Genomic DNA, 22266 nt, shown 5'->3' with positions numbered 1-22266 from the left:
AATCCCTTTTAGATTGTTTAAGGGAAAAAAGGCCCCGGAAGAAAGTGGTAAATGTCCATGGTCTAGTCATTAAAAACATTGGGAGCATTATTTCAAATAGAAGTTTCATATTTCCACGAAGGTTTTACCGCTTAACTTGGATGTAGTGATATCTTAGATCAGTTGTCCATCTATCTTTATATCTATCTATCCGTTTTCAGCCGCTCATCCGGGATCGGGTCACGGGGGCAACAACCTAAGCAGAGAGGCCCAGACTTCCCTCCCTCCAGCCACTCTGGTCAGCTCCTCCAGGGAATGCTAAGGCGTTCCCAGGCCAGCCAAAGAGATAATAATTCCGGCGTGTCCTGGGTCTTCCTTTAGGTCTTCTCCCAGTTGGACGTGCCCAGAAAACCTCACCAGGGAGGTGTTCAGGAGGCATCCTGACCAGATGCCTGAGACACCTGAATTTGATCCTCTTGATGTGGAGGAGCAGCGGATCTACTCCGAGCCCCTCCCAGATGACAGGACTTCTCACCCTATCTCTAGGACAGACACCCTGCAGAGAAAACTCACTTCAGCCGCTGGTACCCACTTGGATCAGTTATAACTAATTTATTGGTTAAACTTGAGTACATTTCTTTACTTAAACACTGTTACTAATAAAACTCCAGAGGCAGTTATATTTGATTTTGTAATATTACTCCACTTCAGGATGACACATGGTCCACACATAAGCGAGGTATGGAGATGTTCTACAGTAGGATTGATGTGATGCATGACAGCAGGAATAAACCAGTTTTTGATGAATATTGTCCTCTCTGCAGTGTGTTAGCCACTCTTTGTTCTTGGTGACCTGAATGAGTCCTCCACAAATTGTCTGCTGACAAATAATGAGCTTGAAACACGACTCCAGAATATAAATGACTATTCAATGTGTTTTATAAGCTGTCCTGAGCACCCTTCAACAAACTCTAATCTTATCTGCTGAGCGTCAGAATCGTCCATTGATACGTAGAGTGATACAGTAAGTTTCCAGCAGGTGGCTATTGGTCTCTCATGAAGGGGGCTGGTTGGCTGGCTGGTGTGCTGACACACTGACTGGTTAGGAGTGTCAGTCAGGAGAGGTTTTATGACGCTCACTGCTGATCAAAGTCCAAACGTGGGCCTCAGACAAGCGTCAGTCCATCTGAGCTTTCGGGTCTGACCACCTCTGGGCTTTTCTCTGGCTCTCCTGCTGTCTCTGTCTGGTCTCCTAACCTCCAACACAATGAAGATCAAGCTAAGCTGACTTTCAAGTTCATGTCTCACCAGCAAAAATGGACATACCTGATTATTATCCACAGCTACCTCAGACACTAGTCCACCAGTCTGGTAACATCTCAGAGGATCTGTTAGTGTTGGAGGGATCATCAACATGTGAGTACTGGATGGAGGAGCTCAGATTCATGTAGGGGAAACTGTTTGAGGACTGGTGTTGTTACCTAAATGCATCTGTGTTCTGAAAGCCAGATAGGAAGCCAAACTCATCCACAAGATACATTTATTATGTGGAAAAGCAAAAGACACGACTGAAGCTTTCATTTAAAAGCCAACACGAGTTTTCCACCATAGGTGTGCTTAATTTATCACTTTGGTAGATGGGGTCTGGGAATTATGCAAGAGTCATATCTGTAATCGTAATAAAGCAAATCAAGATGAGTGATAAGGTTCTGTCTGCAGCAGAAGGATGGTGCTGCTGATCAGCAGCTGGGAAATACACCTCATTAGATCGCTCTGGCTCGTGTCGGCAGCAACACTTTTTGGTTTACTCGACCACACTCTAACGGGTTGGACACTCTACTTTGCTGGAGTTGCTCCGGGTGAGAGGCGGAGGGCTGGGGTTGGCTTTTTGTTAGCTCCGAGACTCTCTGCCTGTGTGTTGGGGTTTACCCCGGGGGACAAGAGGGTAGCTTCCTTGCGCCTTCGGGTCGGGGAACGGGTCCTGACTGTTGTTTGTGCTTATGGGCCAAATATCAGTTCAGAGTACCCACCCTTTTTGGAGTCCCTGGGACGAGTGCTAGATAGTGCTCCATCAGGGGACTCCATTGTCCTGCTGGGGGACTTCAATGCTCACGTGGGCAATGACAGCTTGACCTGGAGGGGTGTGATTGGGAGGAACGGCCCACCTAATCTGAACTCGAGCGGTGTTTTGTTATTGGACTTCTGTGCAAGCCGCAGTTTGGCCATAACGAACACCATGTTCGAACATAAGGATGCCCACCGGTACACTTGGTACCAGGGCAGCCTAGGTCACAGGTCGATGATAGATTTTGTAGTCGTATCATCTGACCTGCGGCCGTATGTTTTGGACACCCGAGTGAAGAGAGGGGCGGAGCTGTCAACTGATCACCACCTGGTGGTGAGTTGGATCAGATGGCAAGGGAACATGCCGCGTAGACCTGGCAGACCCAAACGCATAGTGAGGGTCTGCTGGGAACGCCTGGCAGAAGAACCTGTCAAGACGGTCTTCAACTCCCACCTCCGGCAGAGCTTTGACCACGTCCCGAGAGCAGTGGGGGACATTGAGTCCGAGTGGGCCTTGTTCCACTCTGCGATTGTCGAGGCGGCTGTTGCTAGCTGTGGCCGTAAGGTGGCCGGTGCCAGTCGTGGTGGCAACCCCCGTACCCGCTGGTGGACACCAGAGGTTCGGGGAGCCGTCAGGCTGAAGAAGGAGGCCTACAGGGCGTGGCTGGTCTGTGGGTCTCCGGAGGCAGCAGACAGGTACCGGATAGCCAAGCGGGGTGCAGCAGTGGCAGTTGCCGAGGCAAAATCTCGGGCGTGGGAGGAGTTTGGTGAGGCCATGGAGAAAGACTATCGATCGGCTCCAAAGAGGTTCTGGCAAACTGTCCGGCGCCTCAGGAGAGGAAGGCAGCAACTCGCTCACACTGTTTACAGTGGGGATGGGGAGCTGCTGACGTCAACTGAGGCTATAGTCGGACGGTGGAAGGAATACTTTGAGGAGCTCCTCAATCCCACCAATGCGCATTCCGAGGAGGAACCAGAGCTGGGAGGCCTGGGGATGGACTGTCCGATCTCGGGGGCAGAAGTTGCTGAGGTAGTCAAACAACTACACAGCGGCGGAGCCCCGGGGGCGGATGAGGTTCGTCCTGGGTATCTCAAGGCTATGGATGTTGTAGGGCTGTCATGGTTGACACGTCTCTACAACATTGCGTGGTCATCGGGGGCAGTTCCTAGGGAGTGGCAGACCGGGGTGGTGGTCCCCATCTTTAAGAAGGGTGACCTGAGGGTGTGTTCCAACTATAGGGGGATCACACTCCTCAGCCTCCCTGGAAAGGTCTACGCCAAGGTACTGGAGAGGAGGGTCCGATCGATAGTTGAATCTCAGATAGAGGAGGAGCAATGTGGTTTTCGTCCTGGCCGTGGAACTGTGGACCAGCTCTATACCCTTGCAAGGGTGATGGAGGGGGCATGGGAGTTTGCCCAACCAATCCACATGTGTTTTGTGGATTTGGAGAAGGCTTATGACCGTGTCCCCAGGGGCACCCTGTGGGGGACGCTCCAGGAGTATGGGGTGGGTGGCTTTCTGTTAAGGGCCATTCAGTCCCTTTACCAGAGGAGCGTGAGTTTGGTCCGCATAGCCGGTAGTAAGTCGGACCTGTTCCCAGTGAGGGTTGGACTCCGCCAGGGCTGCCCTTTGTCACCGGTTCTGTTCATCACTTTTATGGACAGAATTTCTAGACGCAGCCGTGGTGTGGAGTGTGTCGAGTTTGGTGGCAGGAGAATCTCGTCTCTGCTTTTTGCGGATGATGTGGTCCTCCTAGCTTCATCCAGCTCTGACCTTCAGCTCTTGCTGGGTAGGTTCGCGGCCGAATGTGAAGCGGCTGGGATGAGGATCAGCACCTCCAAATCTGAGACCATGGTTCTCGACCGGAAAAGGGTGGCTTGCCACCTCCGGGTCGGGGGAGAGGTCCTACCTCAAGTGGAGGAGTTTAAGTATCTCGGGGTCTTGTTCACGAGTGAGGGTAGGAGGGATCGGGAGATCGACAGGCGGATTGGTTCGGCGTCTGCAGTGATGCGGACGCTGAGCCGATCTGTCGTGGGGAAGAGGGAGCTGAGCCAGAAAGCCAGGCTCTCGATTTACCGGTCGATCTACGTCCCAATCCTCACCTATGGTCATGAGCTTTGGGTAATGACCGAAAGAACGAGATCGCGGATACAAGCGGCCGAAATGAGTTTCCTCCGTAGGGTGGCCGGGCTCAGCCTTAGAGATAGGGTGAGGAGCTCGGACATTCGGGAGGGACTCGGAGTAGAACCGCTGCTCCTCCGGATCGAAAGGAGCCAGTTGAGGTGGTTTGGGCATCTGGTCAGGATGCCTCCTGGACGCCTCCCCGGGGAGGTGTTTCGGGCATGTCCTGCCGGCAGAAGGCCCCCGGGTCGACCCAGGACACGTTGGAGAGGTTACATCTCCAATCTGGTCCGGGAACGCCTTGGGGTCCTGCCGGAGGAGCTGGTGGACAAGGCCGGGGAGAGGACGGCCTGGAGCTCCCTAGTTGGGATGCTGCCCCCGCGACCCGGACCCGGATAAGCGGAGGAAGACGAGACGAGACACTCTAACAGGTTTGGATCCAGATAAGATTTGGTACTGTGCATTATTGCGGTTGTCTTGTACTAATAACCTTGAACTTTGGTGTTTATCATTGTTGGCATCGGTGCTGAACTCTTTTAATGAATTAATGACCTTTGATAGCACTTTCCTTTTCTTGTGAGTCAAAACAAGTTTGTCCCCTAATAATATGAATATTATTATTATTATTATTATTATTATTATTATTATTATTATTATTATTAACAATAATAATAATAATAATAATAATAATAATAGAACAGGTGTTGTTTTCTTAAACCGTTGTTTGTTTTTTAGCTCAGGAACAAAAGACGGAGGCAGCCAGCAGGCCAGCAGAGTCAGAGGACAGATGTCCCGTCTGTGGTGACAAAGTGTCTGGATATCACTACGGGCTGCTTACCTGTGAGAGCTGCAAGGTGAGGACTTGGCATGCTGTCACCACAGTCATGGTCTTCCTCTAAAGGCGTGTCGTCTGTGATGGTATCATTATTAGAGATTTCACCTTGAGCTTAGGCTGTGCAGTGGTTAGAGCGGTTGCCTTGCAGCAAGAAGGTCCCGGGTTCGCTTCCCGGCCTGGGATCTTTCTGCATGGAGTTTGCATGTTCTCCCTGTGCATGAGTGGGTTCTCTCCGGGTACTCTGGCTTCCTCCCACAGTCCAAAAACATGACTGTTAGGTTAACTGGTCTGTCCAAATTGTCCTTAGGTGTGTGTGTGTGCATGATTGTTTGCCCTGTGTGTCTCTGTGTTGCCCTGAGATGGACTGGCTCTCTGTCCAGGGAGTACCCCGCCTGATTGCCCGTTGACCGCTGGAGGTGCCCCCCCCCCCCCCCCAGGGTCCATCCATCCATTTTCTGAGGAAAATGGATGGATGGACCCTGAGCTTGCTTGTAGAAGCACGAAGAAACAAATTAGCAGTCTTTCTTTCTCTTGCAGGGTTTCTTTAAACGATCCGTGCAGAATAACAAACACTACACATGCTCAGAGCAGCAAAGCTGCCCGATGAACCTTTCCCAGAGGAAACGTTGTCCTTTCTGCCGCTTCCAGAAATGTTTGGCTGTAGGCATGAAGACAGAAGGTACAATAAACGTCCCCACTTCCTTCACTTATGTCCTGCTTCACTGCGATATACAAGGTCATTTCTGCCTGATGACTCACCTAAGAAGTAATAAACAAGTATTGTAATGGTCTGGATCATATTAGATGATTACGGGGAGGTGAATCAACATGATCTCTGAAAATGGAATGGACTTGTTATTGCTTTTAGACCTTGCATTATCTCAATGTCTGGAGTGACAAATCCATTAAAATGTACTTTGTTCTTTCATCAGCTGTAAGAGCAGATCGTATGAGAGGTGGCAGGAATAAATTTGGACCTCTCTACCGGCGGGACAGACAGATGAAACAAAACAAGGCAAACACTGATCTCTACAGGATTAAGATGGAAACTACACAAACGCTACAACCTCCAAATGATCCTCAATGGATAGGCAGTCACACAAGTGATCCCTCGTCTTCCAGTGCTGTTCAGTTATCTCGCATTATGTATCCAGCTGGAATGGGACACTTGAGTGAATCCACATCTCTGGACTGCCCAATAAACCATCACAAAGTGCTAGCTCCTCCATCCATGTCCTATCACGGAGTATACTGCCCTTTTCCTGGATACCCTCGGGACAAAGGAGAACGAGAGTTCAGCTGCAGCCCAACTGCCACACACTATCCAATGCCTTCAACCCCAAACCCTTTATTCATGCAAAGAAGCATGTCAGCATCTCCCCACTGCCCCACAACAAGCTCAGCCAGCTTCCTCTCAGGCCAGGCTCCCACTCAGACTCTAATCACGACTACTTCAACTCCCAGCTTCCTTAATCAGCTCATGGAAGGAGAGCAGGATGAGGCCCAGCTCAGTGCCAAAGTCCTGGCTAGTCTGCAGAGAGAACAGGCCAATCGAGGGAAACACGACCGCCTAAATACGTTCAGCATCATGTGCAAAATGGCTGACCAGACACTGTTTGGGCTTGTGGAGTGGGCCAGGAACAGCAGTCTATTTAAGGAGCTCAAGGTAATTCAGCATGAAGTACATTTCAGTCTTCGATTAGACTGAGAAGCAGTTTATTGTGGTTGATGATGAGCTCTTATGGGAGGTTGGCAGTCATCACCACACTGGATGTATTCTTGTTTCCCAGGTTGAAGATCAGATGGTTCTGTTGCAAAGCTGTTGGAGTGAGCTGCTGGTGCTGGATCACCTCTGCAGACAAGTCACTTACGGAAAAGACGGCTGTATTTACCTGGTCACGGGTCAACAGGTGAAGTCACAAAACACTGATTTTATGATCATGAAAAACTTTCCATCTTGTGTGCTTTGTTTGTGTTGTTTACACAAACAAAAGTGATTTTCATCACCACGTGCTTCATTCTGATGCAGATTGAGGTGTCGACCATTACTTCCCAGGCAGGAGCCACTCTAAGCAGCTTGGTATCAAGAACCCAGGACCTCGTGTCCAAAATTAAAGCACTTCATTTAGACAGGCAAGAGTTTGTTTGTCTTAAACACCTCGTTCTTTTTAACCCAGGTGAGATTTCATTCATATTTTACCGTATTTACATTTGCTATGCAACATGAAATCAGATGTAGCTTCCTAGAACCACGTTAACACCTTGCTGCCGTTTACTTTCTATGAAATCTGAACGTGCATGCTGCTTTTATAGGTTCCTAATGTGCATCTGTTTATGTGCACCTTTGTGCTTAAGATGTGAAGTCGGTGCATGGCCGAAGAAAAGTGGAGCAGACTCAGGCGACAGTAAACAGGGCGCTAATGGAGCACAGTCAGAGAAATCACCCAGGACGCTCAGACAAGTTTGGCCAACTTCTTCTCCGGCTGCCAGAAGTTCGCAGCATCAGTCTGCAGGTGGAGGACTATTTGTACCAACGCCACCTTCTTGGAGATTTACCCTGCAACTCTCTGCTTGCGGAGATGCTGCACGCCAAGCACAACTAAGAAAATCTCACGCTGGAGTGATCCAAGATTGCTGTTGCAAACTTTCTTACATCACATATTCTCACATTTAACAGCACCACTTTCTTTCCTACAAAGCAGCAAAAGCTTCATGTTTGTAACACGATGCATGCTACTCACGCCACATGTTGGAAAAGTTTCCTTCAACAGTGTTATTACAACCACAATCTATAGTAACCTTGCAGAATTCTGAAATCTAAGATCAAAGCTTTACCAAGTTTTTTTGCCATCAGTACAGCTCAGCTGTCAACAGCAGTGAAACTGGGTATTGGTGAAGTTAGTGATAAAATAAATCGGTTTGTTCGTAATTTAGACAAACGTAGTTACAAGTTTAACACCGTCTTTGTCAGCAGTAGACGGTTACCCACATATCTAAGCTAGCTCCAATTCTAAAAAGATGAACATGGTGAAAATAAAAATGATTGTGACAAACAGAGGTGTATGATTTAAAAAAAGATTTTATTTTAATGGTCCAGTTGCCAAGTTGGGGGATGAAATGAACACACACAATGTGCTGGCACATGATGTAAAACAGGAAAACCAAAACACATCAAGACAATTTCTATGAAATGGCAAAGCGACACATAATTAACAAAGTAAAAAGGGAAAAGCAGAACCAGAAACTACATAACAAATTGGACACAATTCAAACTAAATTAAATACATCTCTGGGTTATGCTTCTTGGGGAAAATTGCACAGAATCAAATTGCTGTGTTTGCTTTCACACCCTAAACACCTGAACATGAACATCCTGGCGTTTCACATGCACTCATACAAAAGCAGTCACCCAACCATCTCTCTTCTATTCATGTTTTAACATTTTTCTACAGGAATCACCTTCTAAACATCACATTTCTTGGAGGCAGTCAGTGATTTTAAAGAAGACAGCTGAGTGGTGGCAACATTTGCAGTGCTGAAGAGTAAAGAAAGAGCATATCGCTAACGCTTTCCAATTTTCTGACAGAATCGATTTGATCTTGAGAAACTGGAGTTCATTTTCTTCTTTACTAGCATGGACATAAAGAAAAAGGAAAGACAGAACATTTGGCATTTTTACATTCCCCAGTTGTACGTGGAAAGTCTCAAGAGACTGCAGGGTAGATGAGGGCTGTTACAGTCCAGAACGATCCTTCACTTAGAAACCTACTGTTTATATGCCAGGACACACAAACAGGGAACAACGCACTAGGAAGCAGGCCCGGTGACCTCGAGGATTTAGTCACCCATCAACAGTTCCCAAGACCTTCAATTATTCAAATCTTCATCTTCATTCATTCTCGTCTCAAACATACGTCTCACTAATGCTTTTAAGCAGCAGGCTAGCTTATTTGTAGCTCACAGGTCAACCCATATTTTTTACAAATCATTGTCCAAAACAAAATAAGTAATCGGCATTCAGAATATATTAAATCAGCATTTATTATCATCATTTTCACACAGAGCTGTATCCAAGTATTGATCGACATGATAAAGCCCTCCTTCATGATTTTTTTAAGACAAGCTCAGATTAACATTTCCACGAGAAAGTAATAAAGTCACATGAAATTAAATATCTCTTTCAGCTCCCGATGACTCAATCATGTTGTCTTGCAAAAACATGTCAAAAAGTATAAAAACATCCTGATGTCTACGGCTGATGGGGCTAGGGGGTGGGTGCACAACTTGTTTCTGAGCGTACAAATCTACTGGCAAATAAAGTCGCCACCATTAGTGCAGCCCCCAGTCGGACCAGCGATTATTGTCCTGACTAAGTGGTGAAAACACCCCTGAATAGAAGGTTAGTGTGTGCCCTACATTCATACAGGAGCAGCATTGCCTGCCATTACATTTCAGCTGATCAGACCTGAGCCACTCGTCTCAGCAGACCAAAGAAAAAGAACCGAGCCCTGGAAGAAGAAAAGGCATCTAAAGGAAAAGCAAGCAGAGCCAAGAGGGGGACTACTTGTGCCCCAAGTATTGATGTGTGGGCAAAGGCAGTGTGGTCGTCCCCCTCTTCTTAACCAGGAGTGCAAAAACGACCCAGGCATGGCAGGGTAAGGCAAGGCATGAGGAAGAAGGGGAAATGGGATTCTTTATCCAAAGAAGCTGTGAAGATGAATCCATCGGCTGACTGAAGGAGTGAATGACTCGTCCTGTTGACGCGTACAGCTGACTGGGGTTTTCTTGGAGACCATGTAGACCAGCCATGCTGTCTGCTGCTAGTCTCTGAAGTGCCACGCTGGCTTAACTACAGAGAAAAAGAGTCAAGTTGGGAGTGGAGTCCCTGAATAGTAGCGTCCTTAACCTCTCTAGGGGTGCGTCTTTATTTTGGGGTGCTGAGCTTTTTGGGGGTTCCTGGGCGTTTCTGCCAAAAGTGTCCAGGAATAGTGAAGGCGTCAACGCTCATGGACATGGTTTTGGACGGGATGACGGTGAACTGTTTGCGGTCAGAGCTGTACTTGTATATGGATTCTACCATTTCAGGAAAGATGACTCGGGGGCCAATGCCAGTGAGCCGTACCATCTCCTCAGTTTCAGAGTTCATGGTGTAAACTGCTCGGAATTGGCAACTGGTATCTCTGAAGAGGATGAGGAAGTGATTGGCTATGCTGTTTTCCATTTCCTGCAGAGGAACAAACAACAGAAATAAGGTGTTGTCTAAAATCATATGGTTGTGAGCCTCTTGGTTAACGTGTGAAGAACCAAATCAGCTTACCTCGACAACTTTGTTTTTCTGGGGTTCGTTGACCTTTCCAGCCAGACAGCAGCGAGTGATGGCGTTGTGGATGATGAACTTGTTGGACTTAAAGCTTGGCTCCTTGTATAGCTTTGGTCCTGCAAGACACGCGGTTTACTCGTACGGTCCACTCTTCTAAATAAAACAATGTTTCATTTGAACAATTTCTTAATTTGGAATTTATCACTGACCTGTGTATTCTGGGATGGAGGCTGGAGAGGAGATGGTGGAACCAGTTTCCCAGTCTTTTTCTCCATTCTGAGCACTTCTTCGCCCGGGTGACATTAGCCGTGCCCGAGAGGGAGAGTGTGAACGACTAGAAACAGTAAAAACACTCAAATGTTTCATTAAACTCTTTAAGACTCTCTAAACATATCAAAATGATGAAATGACAGTTTCACAGACGTTTAAAACCGCATTCTTCTATTGAATGCTTACATATTAAGTTATAATGCATCCAGCTTTCAAGCCCTTGCGTTAGGACGTTATCTGTGTGAAGGGTACCTTGGAGACTTCCTGACACTCAGACCTCCTGAGTCGTTTGCCACCGAGGACAGGTTCATGGTTGAGTGGGAGTACACCTTGTTCAGCCGCGGGCCTGCGTAAATAAGAGGAACGGAAGAAGCTCCTAAGTTAAAAACAATGCATGTTTAGGTGAAAAGACTATAAGAATGAAAAACACTAACTTACAGTCAGGTCCATAAATATTGGGACGTCGACACAATTCTAACCTTTTTGGCTCTATACACCACCACAATGGATATCAAATAAAACGAACAAGATGTGCTTTAACTGCAGACTGTCAGCTTTTATTTGAGGGTATTTACATCCAAACCAGGTGAACGGTGTAGGAATTACAACAGTTTGCATATGTGCCTCCCACTTGTTAAGGGACCAAATGTAACGGGACAGAATAAGAACCATAAATCAAACTTATACATTTCAATACTTGGCTGCAAATCCTTCACAGTCAATTACAGCCTGAAGTCTGGAACACACAGACATCACCAGACGTTGAGTTTCATCCCAGGTGATGCTCTGCCAGGCCTCTACTGCAACAGTCTTCAGTTCCTGCTTGTTCCTGGGGCGGTTTCCCTTCAGTTTTGTCTTCAGCAAGTGAAATGCATGCTCAGTCGGATTCAGGTCATGTGATTGACTTGGCCATTGCAAAACAGTCCACTTGTTTCCCTTCAAAAACTCTTTGGTTGCTTTTGCAGTATGCTTTGGGTCATTGTCCATCTGCACTGTGAAGCGCCATCCAGTGAGTTCTGAGGCATTTGGCTGAATATGAGCAGATAATGTTGCCCGAAACGCTTCAGAGTTCATCGTGCTGCTTTTGTCAGCAGTCACATCATCAATAAATACAAGAGAACCAGTTCCACTGGCAGCCATGCATGCCCACACCATGACACTTCCAGCACCATGCTTCACTGATGAGGTGGTATGCTTAGGATCATGAGCAGTTCCTTTCCATCTCCATACTCTTCTCTTCCCATCACTCTGGTACAAGTTGGTCTTGGTCTCATCTGCCCGTAGGATGTTGTTCCAGAACTGTGAAGGCTTTTTTAGATGTTGTTTGGCAAACTCTAATCTGGCCTTCCTGTTTTTGGGGCTCACCAGTGGTTTACATCTTGTGGTGAACCCTCTGTATTCACACTGGTGGAGTCTTTAGATTGTCGACTTTGACACAGATACACCTACGTCCTGGAGAGTGGTCTTGATCTGGCCAACTGTTGTGAAGGGTGTTTTCTTCACCAGGGAAAGGATTCTTCGGTCATCCACCACAGTTGTTTTCCATGGTCTTCTGGGTCTTTTGGTGTTGCTGAGCTCACCGGTGCGTTCCTTCTTTTTGAGAGCGTTCCAAACTGTTGTTTTGGCCACGCCTAATGTTTTTGCTGTCTCTCTGATAGGTTTCTTTTGTTTTTTCAGCCTAATGATGGCTTGCTTCACTGATAGTGACAGCTCTTTGGATCTCATCTTGACAGTTGACAGCAACAGATTCCAAATGCAAATAGAACACTTGAAATCAACTCTGGACCTTTTATCTGCTCATTGTAATTGGGATAATGAGGGAATAACACACACCTGGCCATGGAACAGCTGAGAAGCCAATTGTCCCATTACATTTGGACCCTTAACAAGTGGGAGGCATATATGCAAACTGTTGTTGTTCCCAGGGGCAGAGTTAGGCCCGGCTACTTGGGCTGAAGACCCGGATGTTTCATGAAAAGCCCCGGATCTAAATCACGGAAGTAACATGCAGTACCAAAGTCCAACAGAGAGGGAGCAACTGGCAGTAGTTTGTATACAGCCTGCCTGAGCCTCCACCACTGAAGAAGAAGCCCTTCAGCAGCTGGCTTCTTCTACACTCTGCCTGAAACGCATGAGTGAAGATGGACATAAGGACGTTTTTAGACCAAAAGTACAACGACAGAACCCCAGCTTTGATGAGCCTGGTGTTGACTCAGGTTTGTGAGTCTTATTTGAAAATATTTGTGGTGCTGCTGGTTTGCCTAAAGTTAGCTTATCAGGTAAAGTTGTTGGAGAGAGAAAGGGAATATTTACTATCATCTCACACTAAACACTAACAGGAACAATACTCTGCCCTGAAAATGCTTAATATGTAGCTTCAGATTAAAAATTATTTGGTACAAGACATATGATGTTGACTAGTGAGTGTCACGTGTGTGTGCGCGCGTGTGAGTGTTAAGCCCCGGATCTTATTCAGTCCTAAATCCGCCCCTGGTTGTTCCTAGACAGTTCACCTGATTTGGATGTAAATACCCTCAAATAAAAACTGACAGTCTGCAGTTAAAGCACATCTTGTTCATTTAATTTGATATCCATTGTGGTGGTTTATAGAGCCAAAAACTTTAGCATTGTGTCGATGTCCCAATATTTATGGACCTGACTGTAGATCAAATTAAGTCCCACCCTAAATGCCCCTATGTTCCATTTCTTTTGTTGTTTTTCTCCTTAAATGTAATTATTTTATGTGTAAAAGGAAAGCAAACTGAGTCAATATTTTTAGGTGACAGCTGCGTTTTTCTTCTCTTTATATAATTTAAATTTGTTTTTAAAAATGGACAGCGTGCATGTCTAGAATGTAAATGAAGGCGTTTCAAATAAAAATGTGTCTGTAAATAAATGGTTCTAAATGGCCAACATATTTACCCAGAAAGCCCTTGGCAGGGCTGTTGGATAAGACCGAGTCATCTCTGAACGCAGTCTTGGGTCGTTGCTTCTTAACTCCACGGACTGTAGTGGGTTTCTGCTTCAACACTTTGTCCAAGTCCTCCATAAGCTTCAGCTGCTGTCGCCGCTCATACTCCTGCCTGGTGAAGTCCCCTCTGCGCTGGGGAGTCCCTTCTGCTGGGGAGGTGCCTGGTGCTGGGGGAGTGACTGGAGTTTGAGGAGAATCTTCACCCCAGCCTTTGATGATCATCCACTGTGGTTTGCTAAGTACACACAGAAATGTGTGTTAAACTTTGAAATGAAAATTAAATAATGTGGCTCTTACACCTTTGCATTAATTTCATACCAGTGGTAAATTCGTTGATTAAATGTTTTCAGGTTTTTTTCCCTTGATAAATGAATTTCCATGGACTAAAGCGAATGGAAAACAAAAGCACACACCAATAAAGACTAAAGTAGGACGAATATTGACAGACATTTTCGTTGACAAAACAAAAATCGGTAACACTTTAGGAACACAAATTAACCATTAATTAGCTGCCAGTTAATATGTATATTAGTGGACTACTAAGTCTGAACTAGTCATTACGAAGCACTTATTAACAGCTTATTACTAATGTCGTAATTCTAACATGAACAGGCCATAAATTAGGAGTTTTATCATAATAAGCCATTCATAATGGTTTGTTAACTGAAAGTAAATGGTTTGTTGCTGATTAACACACATACTAATTAGATCAAATCAATATGTGGCTTTTAAAGAAGTAATTGAAGGGGAACATATTCTTGCCTTTAAATGGTTAATTAATACTAAACTACTAGTAATTAGGTATGAAAAAAATCAGGCTTTAGAATGGGGAACGGATTCTTGCTTACAAGTGGTTAATTGATTGTTGTTAAGGCTCTATTAACATGTGGAGTTTGGTGTTTATGTACATAATACCAGAACATAATATTTTTGGTTATTAATGCACAATAACTATTCCCCTTGAATTACTTCTTTAAAAGCCACATATTGATTTGAGCTGATTAGTATGTGTGTTAATCAGCAACAAACCATTTACTTTCAGTTAACAAACCATTATGAATGGCTTATTATGACACAACTCCTACTTTATGGCCTGTTAATGTTAGAATTACGACATTAGTAATAAGCTGTTAATAAGTGCTTCGTAATTACTAGTTCAGACTTAGTAGTCCACTAATATGCATATTAACTGGCAGCTAATTAATGGTTAATTTGTGTTCCCTAAACTAAAGTGTTACCTATTAATCCAATCAGAAAATGGAAAAGATGGAGGAACAAAAAAATAAACTAATCAGCAAATGGAAAAGGCGGGACTAAGAGAAAAGAACCAATCGGAGCTGGCTGCTGTTTGAACAAGCTGCCGCTAACCAGACATTATACTGATGTTTACGCCAGTAAAAGTTTTGTCTAAAGGGAGAAAATGTCCGCGGCTGGGAGGAAAAGCAGTAGATGTGAAAAGTATCTGCTTGATGAGTACACATCCGGAGTTTTCCCCTGGTGTTAAAAGTGTTAGCAGCTAGCTGGAGCTCAGCGAACCCAACAGAACCATAGAGCATCAAAATAAGAGTCAAACTAAAACAAACTGGATGACTAAATTGTGACTAATATTAAAAAGAGTTTTAGTCTAAAGACTAAAACTAAATCTAAATTAAAAAATCTTGTCAAAACAACCTTGATCCATCCCAAACAACACTGATAAATCCTCGGAAAGATGTTTATAGTCGTCTCTTAACCCTGTTGTGAATGCAAATGTGTAAATAAAGAACCCTCACTTTGATTCTTTTTCCTTCTCTTGCTCAAGTCTGCGCTTCTTCATCTCTTCTGCTCTCTTCTGCTGTTTCTCAAGCAAAGCTGCTCTTCGTTGGGCCATCTCATCCTCTGGCCGATGTCGGTCATCCTACCAATTAAAACACACAAATACAGTCACAAAATATTTACTTTGGACTTTTCCTTAATAAAACTCAGAATAAGTAACCAACCTTGAAAAAGAACCCAACTCCTGCTTTAGATTCTGACTCTGTTCTGTCATTCACTGAATCAGAGAAGGTATCCGGCACTTGATCCTCCTCTTCCTCCTCATCTTCTCTTTGCAAGGAAGACAATGAGATTTCTATCAAACTACTGCGTTTGCCATTCAGCATCCCCGCAGGGGCTTCGCTGTCGAAGGAGCACTCGGATGGAGCACCAGAGCTGCAGCCTCCACTGGCAAGCCCATCCTTCTTTAAAGGACTATGGGAGGGCCCCACCTCAAGGTCCATGCTAAATATACTTTGTCCATCATTCGAGCCTACTTCAGACTGGGCATCATCTGAAGGAAGTGGTGGTGGGGTAGGAGTTTGCAATGGTGTCGGTGAAGGTGTGGGAACAGGAGTTGGTCCAGATGAGCGCAGCTCTTCCAGGCTAGTAGTGTCTCCGATAGAAAAAGAGGATGAAGTCTGGACTTGGGATTGCCATGGATTTACCCTGCGAAGATGGGGGATACGGTCCACATTTTGAGGCGCGGTGAGAACCCTCGACAAGCTTGGGACCTTCATGTCCATTTGACGACTGTGTTTTGGGCTTTTAGGAGGTACAGACTGTGCTCTCCTGTTGACATGAGGAGATTTTGGAGGAGTGGGATGCTTTGCCATCTTGTGTGATGGCGATGGAGAGGGGGAAGTTGAGTTGAAACCCCGGGTGGGTTCTCGTGACAGGCGTGCTGGAGGTGGAGCAGGGGTGGATGTTTTGGTGCTGGCAGGAATAACCCAGGATTTGTTGCTGGAAGCAGCAGGTTTGTTCTTGATAAGTTGATTCTGCTGTTCAGTAAGCTTCTGCATGTCACTTTGCAGAGAGGACAGAGCTGCAGTTAACTTGGACACAGCGTTGTTATAGTCTCCTACCATTTTGTCAGGAGCTACCGTTTTCTCAGCAGGTGTCCCAGAGCTTTTCTCTCCTGGTGCATCTGCCTCGTCTTTGGTCTGACTAAACCTATGTCCTCCATTCACATCACCGTCACCCTCCACAGAGGGGCGCCGTTTAGCTTGTTCGCTCCGCTCATCTTCCTCCATCCGAGCAAGCCTTTCCTCCAAAGTCAAGTGTGAGAAATCTTCAGTAGATGATGTTCTGAGTGGACCATCTCCTTTCTCCTCAGCATCATCCTCGTTCTGCTCTTTTTTTAACTGTAGAAAGGCACTCTTCCCAAGTCTTTGGCGGTGCTTTGCAAAAATGGCCTCAATGCGTTTCTTCTGAGCTTCTATGGCTTTGCGTTTCTCCTCAAGCCGAGCTCCAAGCTCAGACATCTCATTGTTGAGTTGTGGGTTCTTGCTTGGGCTTTCTTCAGACTTCTGTGCCCATGTGGTCAACTGAGGAGAAGACGGGTTGCTAGTTTTAGGAGAATCCAAATTCTGTTTCTTTTTGCGTTCTGCAAAGCTGGTCATCTTCACCCCACTGTCATTCACCTCCTGACTATGGCCTCGAGCAGCGTTTGCATGTGCAGCTGGTGTGTTTGGAGTGGACTGGGCTTTCGGTAGTTCTTCTAAGGCATCTGAATCCACACTGCCATCTCTCAAGACTGAGTCGTCATCCCTTGAACATCCGGAGGTGTTTCTGCTACGACTTAGCTCCCTGAACTCTCCTTTAGACTGGTACATGATTCCTGAGTGTGTTGGAGCAGAACAGCTGACGGGTGCCAAGTTGCCGTCATACCTAGAACTAGCAGGGTCATCAGGTGAGTGGAGGTAGAAGCCATCAGGAGCACCGTCAGGGTGCAAACGTGGCTCCATCTTGCCTTCATTGTGAATAATTTGAAGAGCCTCCTCTATGGTAGGCAGCTCTCCCGTCTCACTGGTTCCAAGATCATTCTCTTCTTCTAGCCTGGGAATACTGGGAGACTGTGTGGCCCAAGATGCTCTCTGTGAAACATTGGGTCCAGGAGATTTACCAAGCACATGGCTGAGGTCTTCAGGAGGAGTATAGGACACATGAGCCATGTTTTGTCTTGCTGGATTGAGTTGATCTGAGCTCACAGAGCGGGTTATGACAGGGTTTCCCATCACTACGTCCACATCACTATCCAGGCCAAAGGGAATGCTGAAGGATACTGCCGACAAGGGTCGACTAAAACGAAAATAAAACAAGTTTAAGTACAAGAAAATGTGTTCATTCGACGTGGTTTATCCACCGAGTGTGTTGTCCAACCTGAGTGGTTTCTTGCTCCATGTCTTTCCAACTCCTTCTATATGAGACATTGAGGTAGACTGAGTCAAAGATCCTGAGTGCAATGGGACACACAGACATGTAAAGGCATGCAGACCACAGACAGGGGTGCACAAAACAACCCATCAAAACAGGAATGGCAGGAAAAATATGAAACACTTCAAAAACAGAAAAACACAACATGACTAAAAACAACTAATAAAGGGAAAAAGTGAATCAGACTAACAAATATTTCAGTTAGTTGGTTTGATGTTGATGAAGTTGTCTTTACCTGAAGCAGGGGAGGAAATGGGGAGGAAGGGCTTCTTGAATATAGAAGGGGAAGTACTGTAAGGTGAATAAATATAACTTTAGTTTAAATAACTGCAACCAACAATGTGCCAGACAACATCTGCTGCAAATGAGCGTAGAAAGGCTGTGTACCTGCTACCACTTGGTGTCACTGGTGTGGAGCCATCTGTGGGAGAAGAGAACCAATATTAGGACCATGACATACTTCAACTGAAAGGGAATCTTGCACACTACTCACAAGGAACCACAATGCAGGGACTCTGACTCTTACCTAAAGTGTCTATTGGTTGAACAAATTCTGGTCGTTGAACTTCAAACCACCAAAGCAGCTCTGACAGGAAGCTCAGCAAATTCAGCTAAATTGACACACACTAAATCAGACACTGGTCTTTTTGTAGTTTATTTTTAAATAATGCACCAGTCAGCCTGGTGTTGCGGAAGCACCTGAAGCTCCGGAGGTGTGTATAACATGTCCTCGAGTGTTAAGCTGCAGCAGCCCTTCAGACAGCTGTCACAAAACTCATGGATAACTTGCAGGTTGTGGAGTCTTTCTGCTGCAGACATGGAGTCCTTCATGTGAACGTCTTAAAGAGAGGGGTTAAAAAGTGTTAGATGTCCACTTCTGTCCCAAGAAGCTATTTTATAGCACATGTTGGAGTTTTATTTCATACCTTCAAGCCTTAGTAGCCCCGGGCAATAATAATGTATGACTGCAGCAACAGCACAACCACTGGAAAGATCCTGGACGTCTTTCACTGATGGAAAGATGGGCTTCACTTTGGACTGAAGCTTATCCTTCCTGTAGCGGAGCTTTCAAATAAACAGGAAAACCAAATTTAGGACGTCCAGCTGTCTAAAGACAGACTATTCTGTTAATCTAAGGTAAAGACAATTGTCAAGCTTTTGAAAAGCAAGTGAGTTTTCTAAACACATATGCAGATAATTACATTTTAATCTGAATGTGACAAACAGGAGAACTAAAGGGTCATGTTAAAGTCAGGCAAAAGGAGTGAGCGTGAGGGAGAGAGTGGCAAAAACGAGAAGCGGAGCAAAAGCATCAATAGAAAGAGTGGGAAAAAGAAAATGTTCAGGTCAAATTTTAACGTACAAGCAAACAGGCCTTTTCCGGCTGGGATCCGTTCACTAAAAGCCCCCCCCCGTTAATCCCTAAAGGATACAGCTTTACCCCACACCAGAGAAACCAGTCATACATGGCAAGTTTCTGCAACCGTGAGTCATGCACCACTCATGTTTCCACAACAATGCCTGCAACACTCCCTTACTTTAACACTGTTAGCTCAAGTGTCATTCAACGCAAAGATTCAATGCACAATCAGTCTAAAACCAGGACACAGGGAAACCAAACGTGAAGAAATAAACAGACCTGGTTATAGTTTGGCTGACAGATTTGATGAAGACATTGGAGGGATGGAGGGATAGGGAGAGGAGGCAGAGGAAAGGAGGGAACTTACAGGAACAAGTTTCCAATACCAGCGAGTAGGACACTGAGAGCAGAGGAGGAAATAATAAGCAGAAAGGAGAAAGGAAAGGAGAACAGGAGCACAAGGACAGGAATTAGGCCAACAGTAGAAGAACAAGACAAACTGGAGAGGGCTGTGATGACAATACTCTCTTCAGACTGAAAGAAGAGTTGAGTCGGCTGCCTCGTAAGAGGGAGCTCAGGGAGCTAACTCGTAGCAGGAACGCCTCCATGACTTGTACTGGCTAGCCTGTAGAGTAAGAGGCCACCACACGCTGAAACAATCAAATTAAAATTAAAAAGCTACTGACTAGATATGATGTTCTTCATAATGAGAATATTTTCCCCATTTTTATCCTATATAACAACAGAGATCTGCAGGGGTCAAACATGGAGCCATTCTATACCAAACTCCACTCAGCAAGATGGAGAAAATCAAACAGTGTTGACGCGAGGATTTTACTTTCAAGAGATTCATTCATTTTTGAAGAAATAAATCCAAATACCCATTTAACCTGGTGTCTTAAAAAATGCTGTTTCATTTATTGATTCTTATTCTGCCCTCCTTCCTTATTGCTGATACTCATCACACACATTCTTTGATGAGTTTGTTACTCCCCAACAGGCTTCCACCTGACCTAGAATAATATCAGTTGCACCAGAAGCCGCTGGTTTTGAAATGAATGCTGCCACCACAACTTGCAAGAATTTTCCAGTCACACCCTTTACTGTTTGTGTCTGTGGATAACGCTTGTTTTTGCACCATAACCTTATTTCACTAATATAATAAAGGCTTTAAAGTTACAGCGTGTGGTTTCCTGGAACTAGGGGGCAGCACATACATACATTTCAGGGTAGTTTTACACCACATTGCCATGAGTGTCCCCAATTTAAAAATAAATTACGGTAAATGTTGTTACCTGTGGAGCAGAAAGCACGCGACCTCGATGGGACTCCTCAGACTTTGATGGTCCTTCAGTTAATTCCATCAAGAGAACGCAATGCCGATGCTAGTTTCTGGACCTGCTCGCGGTCCTGCGCCTGCTGATGACGTCAAACTACAGCAATACCACTTGGTCAAAATATACGGCATCTCTTTTTTGATTCTGTTCTTTCACATAGATTTTAGAAAGAGTTTAGCAGTTTGGTTATTAAATGAAAGGTTTCTACAGTCTAAATGTCTTCTTTAAAACTGTAATTTTTTTATTAAAACACCATATTGACTTTGTTTTATAAAGAACGTGAAACGACAAAACCAGCTTCAGACTGTCCTAGAAAGTACAACATTTCTTATATGTAAACATTTTTAAATGTATTTACATAATTAGCAGCCCTTTCTGTTTGTATAAATGTGGAATTATTCTGTATAATTCGTTTGTTTATATGTAAATACATTTATTTAAATGTGGTATACTTATTAGTTCCAAATAGTTCTTTAGATTTTTGCCCTGTTTCATCAAAATCAGAGTCACTCAGGGTCTCCGTTTATCATCTGATAGTATTTACATTTCCTCTGGTAATTTATACATTTCCCCCAACATTTTTTTTACTACAGGATTTCAACCGTGAGAAGGACTACAATCCGGACCAATCAAGATCTTCTGTGTCAACGTGCCAAAAACCTCTAACGTGGGAATATGACTTCCACAAGTCACACATCCAGCCAATCATCTAGTGTGATGTCGTCAGCAGGCGCAGGACCCCAAACTGGCTTAAGTAGGAGGAAACATGGCGTCTAAAATGGCGTACTCCAGAGCCTTAAACCCGCCCCTCATGTATTTTAGACCTAATTTTTAATGGTTATATGTTACAAAGTCATCAATAATTTTCAGCAACTGGACATCATTTAATTCCTTTTCCAACAAGGTTTTGAAGGATATTTCCAGAGATTAACTGTAAAAACTACACATTGTCACTTTAAATGAATACAGTACTCACCAAGGGCTCAACGGGTTGGGGTTCTGGAACGTCCTGCGATGACTCATTGTGCACACCTTCGGTACGATCCCTCAGCTTCTGGTTTAACTGGGGAAATGGTAGGAAGCAAAGTCAAAGGGTGTTGGATTGTGTTCACATAATTAGGTTCATATTAAGAACTTATGAAAGAGTGTGAGTTTGTGAGGCTAAACTTGATGCTAGGTGTTGTGTGCAGCAGGGGGCTGATGACATACCTAACAATGAGTCATTATTAACAAAATACAACAACGATGTTAACATTTAATGGGTTTTGTTTTACTGAACGGTTCCTTACCACATCAACCCAGTGAAGTAGCGCATCCTCCCACCTGGCGGCTTCACCCAGTAGCTCAGCAGAATCACGTGTCTTGACTGCAGTCACCGTCTCCATGACTCCGATGGTCATCAGGGCATCCATCAGCGCCAGATGAGCACTCTGGACAAATCACAAAGGGAGAAAGAAGAGGAACTGAGGACAAGAGATCCGTTTGCATTTACATAATGCTGTTCAACACTTTTACACTCTTTAAGGCAGAGCAGATAATATTTCTGTCTGTTGCAGCTGTGCCATTGTTCACCAGCTGTATCCTGTAGAGGTCACTAGAAGCCAGCTGTGAGTCAGCAACAGCTCTGATAAGAGTCTCCAACCAGCCAGCAGACACCATTAGATGTGGGTGAACTTTGGACCCGCGTTCGTACACTCATTAAATCATTAAATAGGCAGCAGATCTGTAATATGATAGCACACGTATATCTTAGGACCGTCATTCCTCAGCTACTTTCC

General features: G+C 45.0%; 2 protein-coding genes across 5 annotated transcripts in view; one reads left to right on the top strand and one right to left on the bottom strand.

Annotated features, from left to right (window-relative positions):
• The first annotated feature begins 1147 nt into the window (after positions 1-1147).
• nr5a5 (nuclear receptor subfamily 5, group A, member 5) lies at positions 1148-8053 on the top strand. 2 transcript variants are annotated; one of them, XM_015948487.3, is made up of 7 exons: positions 1148-1395; positions 4901-5019; positions 5538-5679; positions 5933-6666; positions 6791-6910; positions 7030-7177; positions 7356-8053. In XM_015948487.3, the coding sequence occupies exons 1-7, from the start codon at positions 1296-1298 to the stop codon at positions 7601-7603; spliced, it is 1611 nt and encodes a 536-aa protein (XP_015803973.1). In that variant the 5' UTR covers positions 1148-1295; the 3' UTR covers positions 7604-8053. The 2 variants fall into 2 exon arrangements, with proteins under 2 accessions (XP_015803973.1, XP_015803974.1); XM_015948488.3 differs by having other exon boundaries at positions 7314-7450.
• Positions 8054-9715: 1662 nt separating this feature from the next.
• Positions 9716-22266, bottom strand: part of camsap3 (calmodulin regulated spectrin-associated protein family, member 3) — a 37066-nt gene continuing 24515 nt past the window's right edge. Inside the window, exons 3-18 of one of the 3 annotated variants that reach the window (XM_015948483.3) lie at positions 21778-21918; positions 21465-21551; positions 19519-19551; positions 18718-18856; positions 18491-18630; positions 18318-18402; positions 18179-18212; positions 18027-18082; positions 17738-17810; positions 15541-17656; positions 15334-15458; positions 13513-13796; positions 10843-10936; positions 10530-10654; positions 10318-10436; positions 9716-10224 (exon numbers count right to left, since the gene is read on the bottom strand). In XM_015948483.3, the coding sequence (XP_015803969.1) occupies positions 9925-10224; positions 10318-10436; positions 10530-10654; positions 10843-10936; positions 13513-13796; positions 15334-15458; positions 15541-17656; positions 17738-17810; positions 18027-18082; positions 18179-18212; positions 18318-18402; positions 18491-18630; positions 18718-18856; positions 19519-19551; positions 21465-21551; positions 21778-21918 (3951 nt within the window). In that variant the 3' untranslated portion in view covers positions 9716-9924. The remainder of the gene's footprint in view (positions 10225-10317; positions 10437-10529; positions 10655-10842; positions 10937-13512; positions 13797-15333; positions 15459-15540; positions 17657-17737; positions 17811-18026; positions 18083-18178; positions 18213-18317; positions 18403-18490; positions 18631-18717; positions 18857-19518; positions 19552-21464; positions 21552-21777; positions 21919-22266) is intronic. The other 2 variants (XM_015948485.3, XM_015948484.3) reach the window with 2 other exon arrangements.

Source organism: Nothobranchius furzeri, chromosome 5 (assembly GCF_043380555.1).
Source record: "Nothobranchius furzeri strain GRZ-AD chromosome 5, NfurGRZ-RIMD1, whole genome shotgun sequence".
NCBI lineage: Eukaryota > Metazoa > Chordata > Actinopteri > Cyprinodontiformes > Nothobranchiidae > Nothobranchius > Nothobranchius furzeri.
Note: the sequence above shows the minus strand (reverse complement) of the source record. Positions and strands in the feature narration are given on the sequence as shown.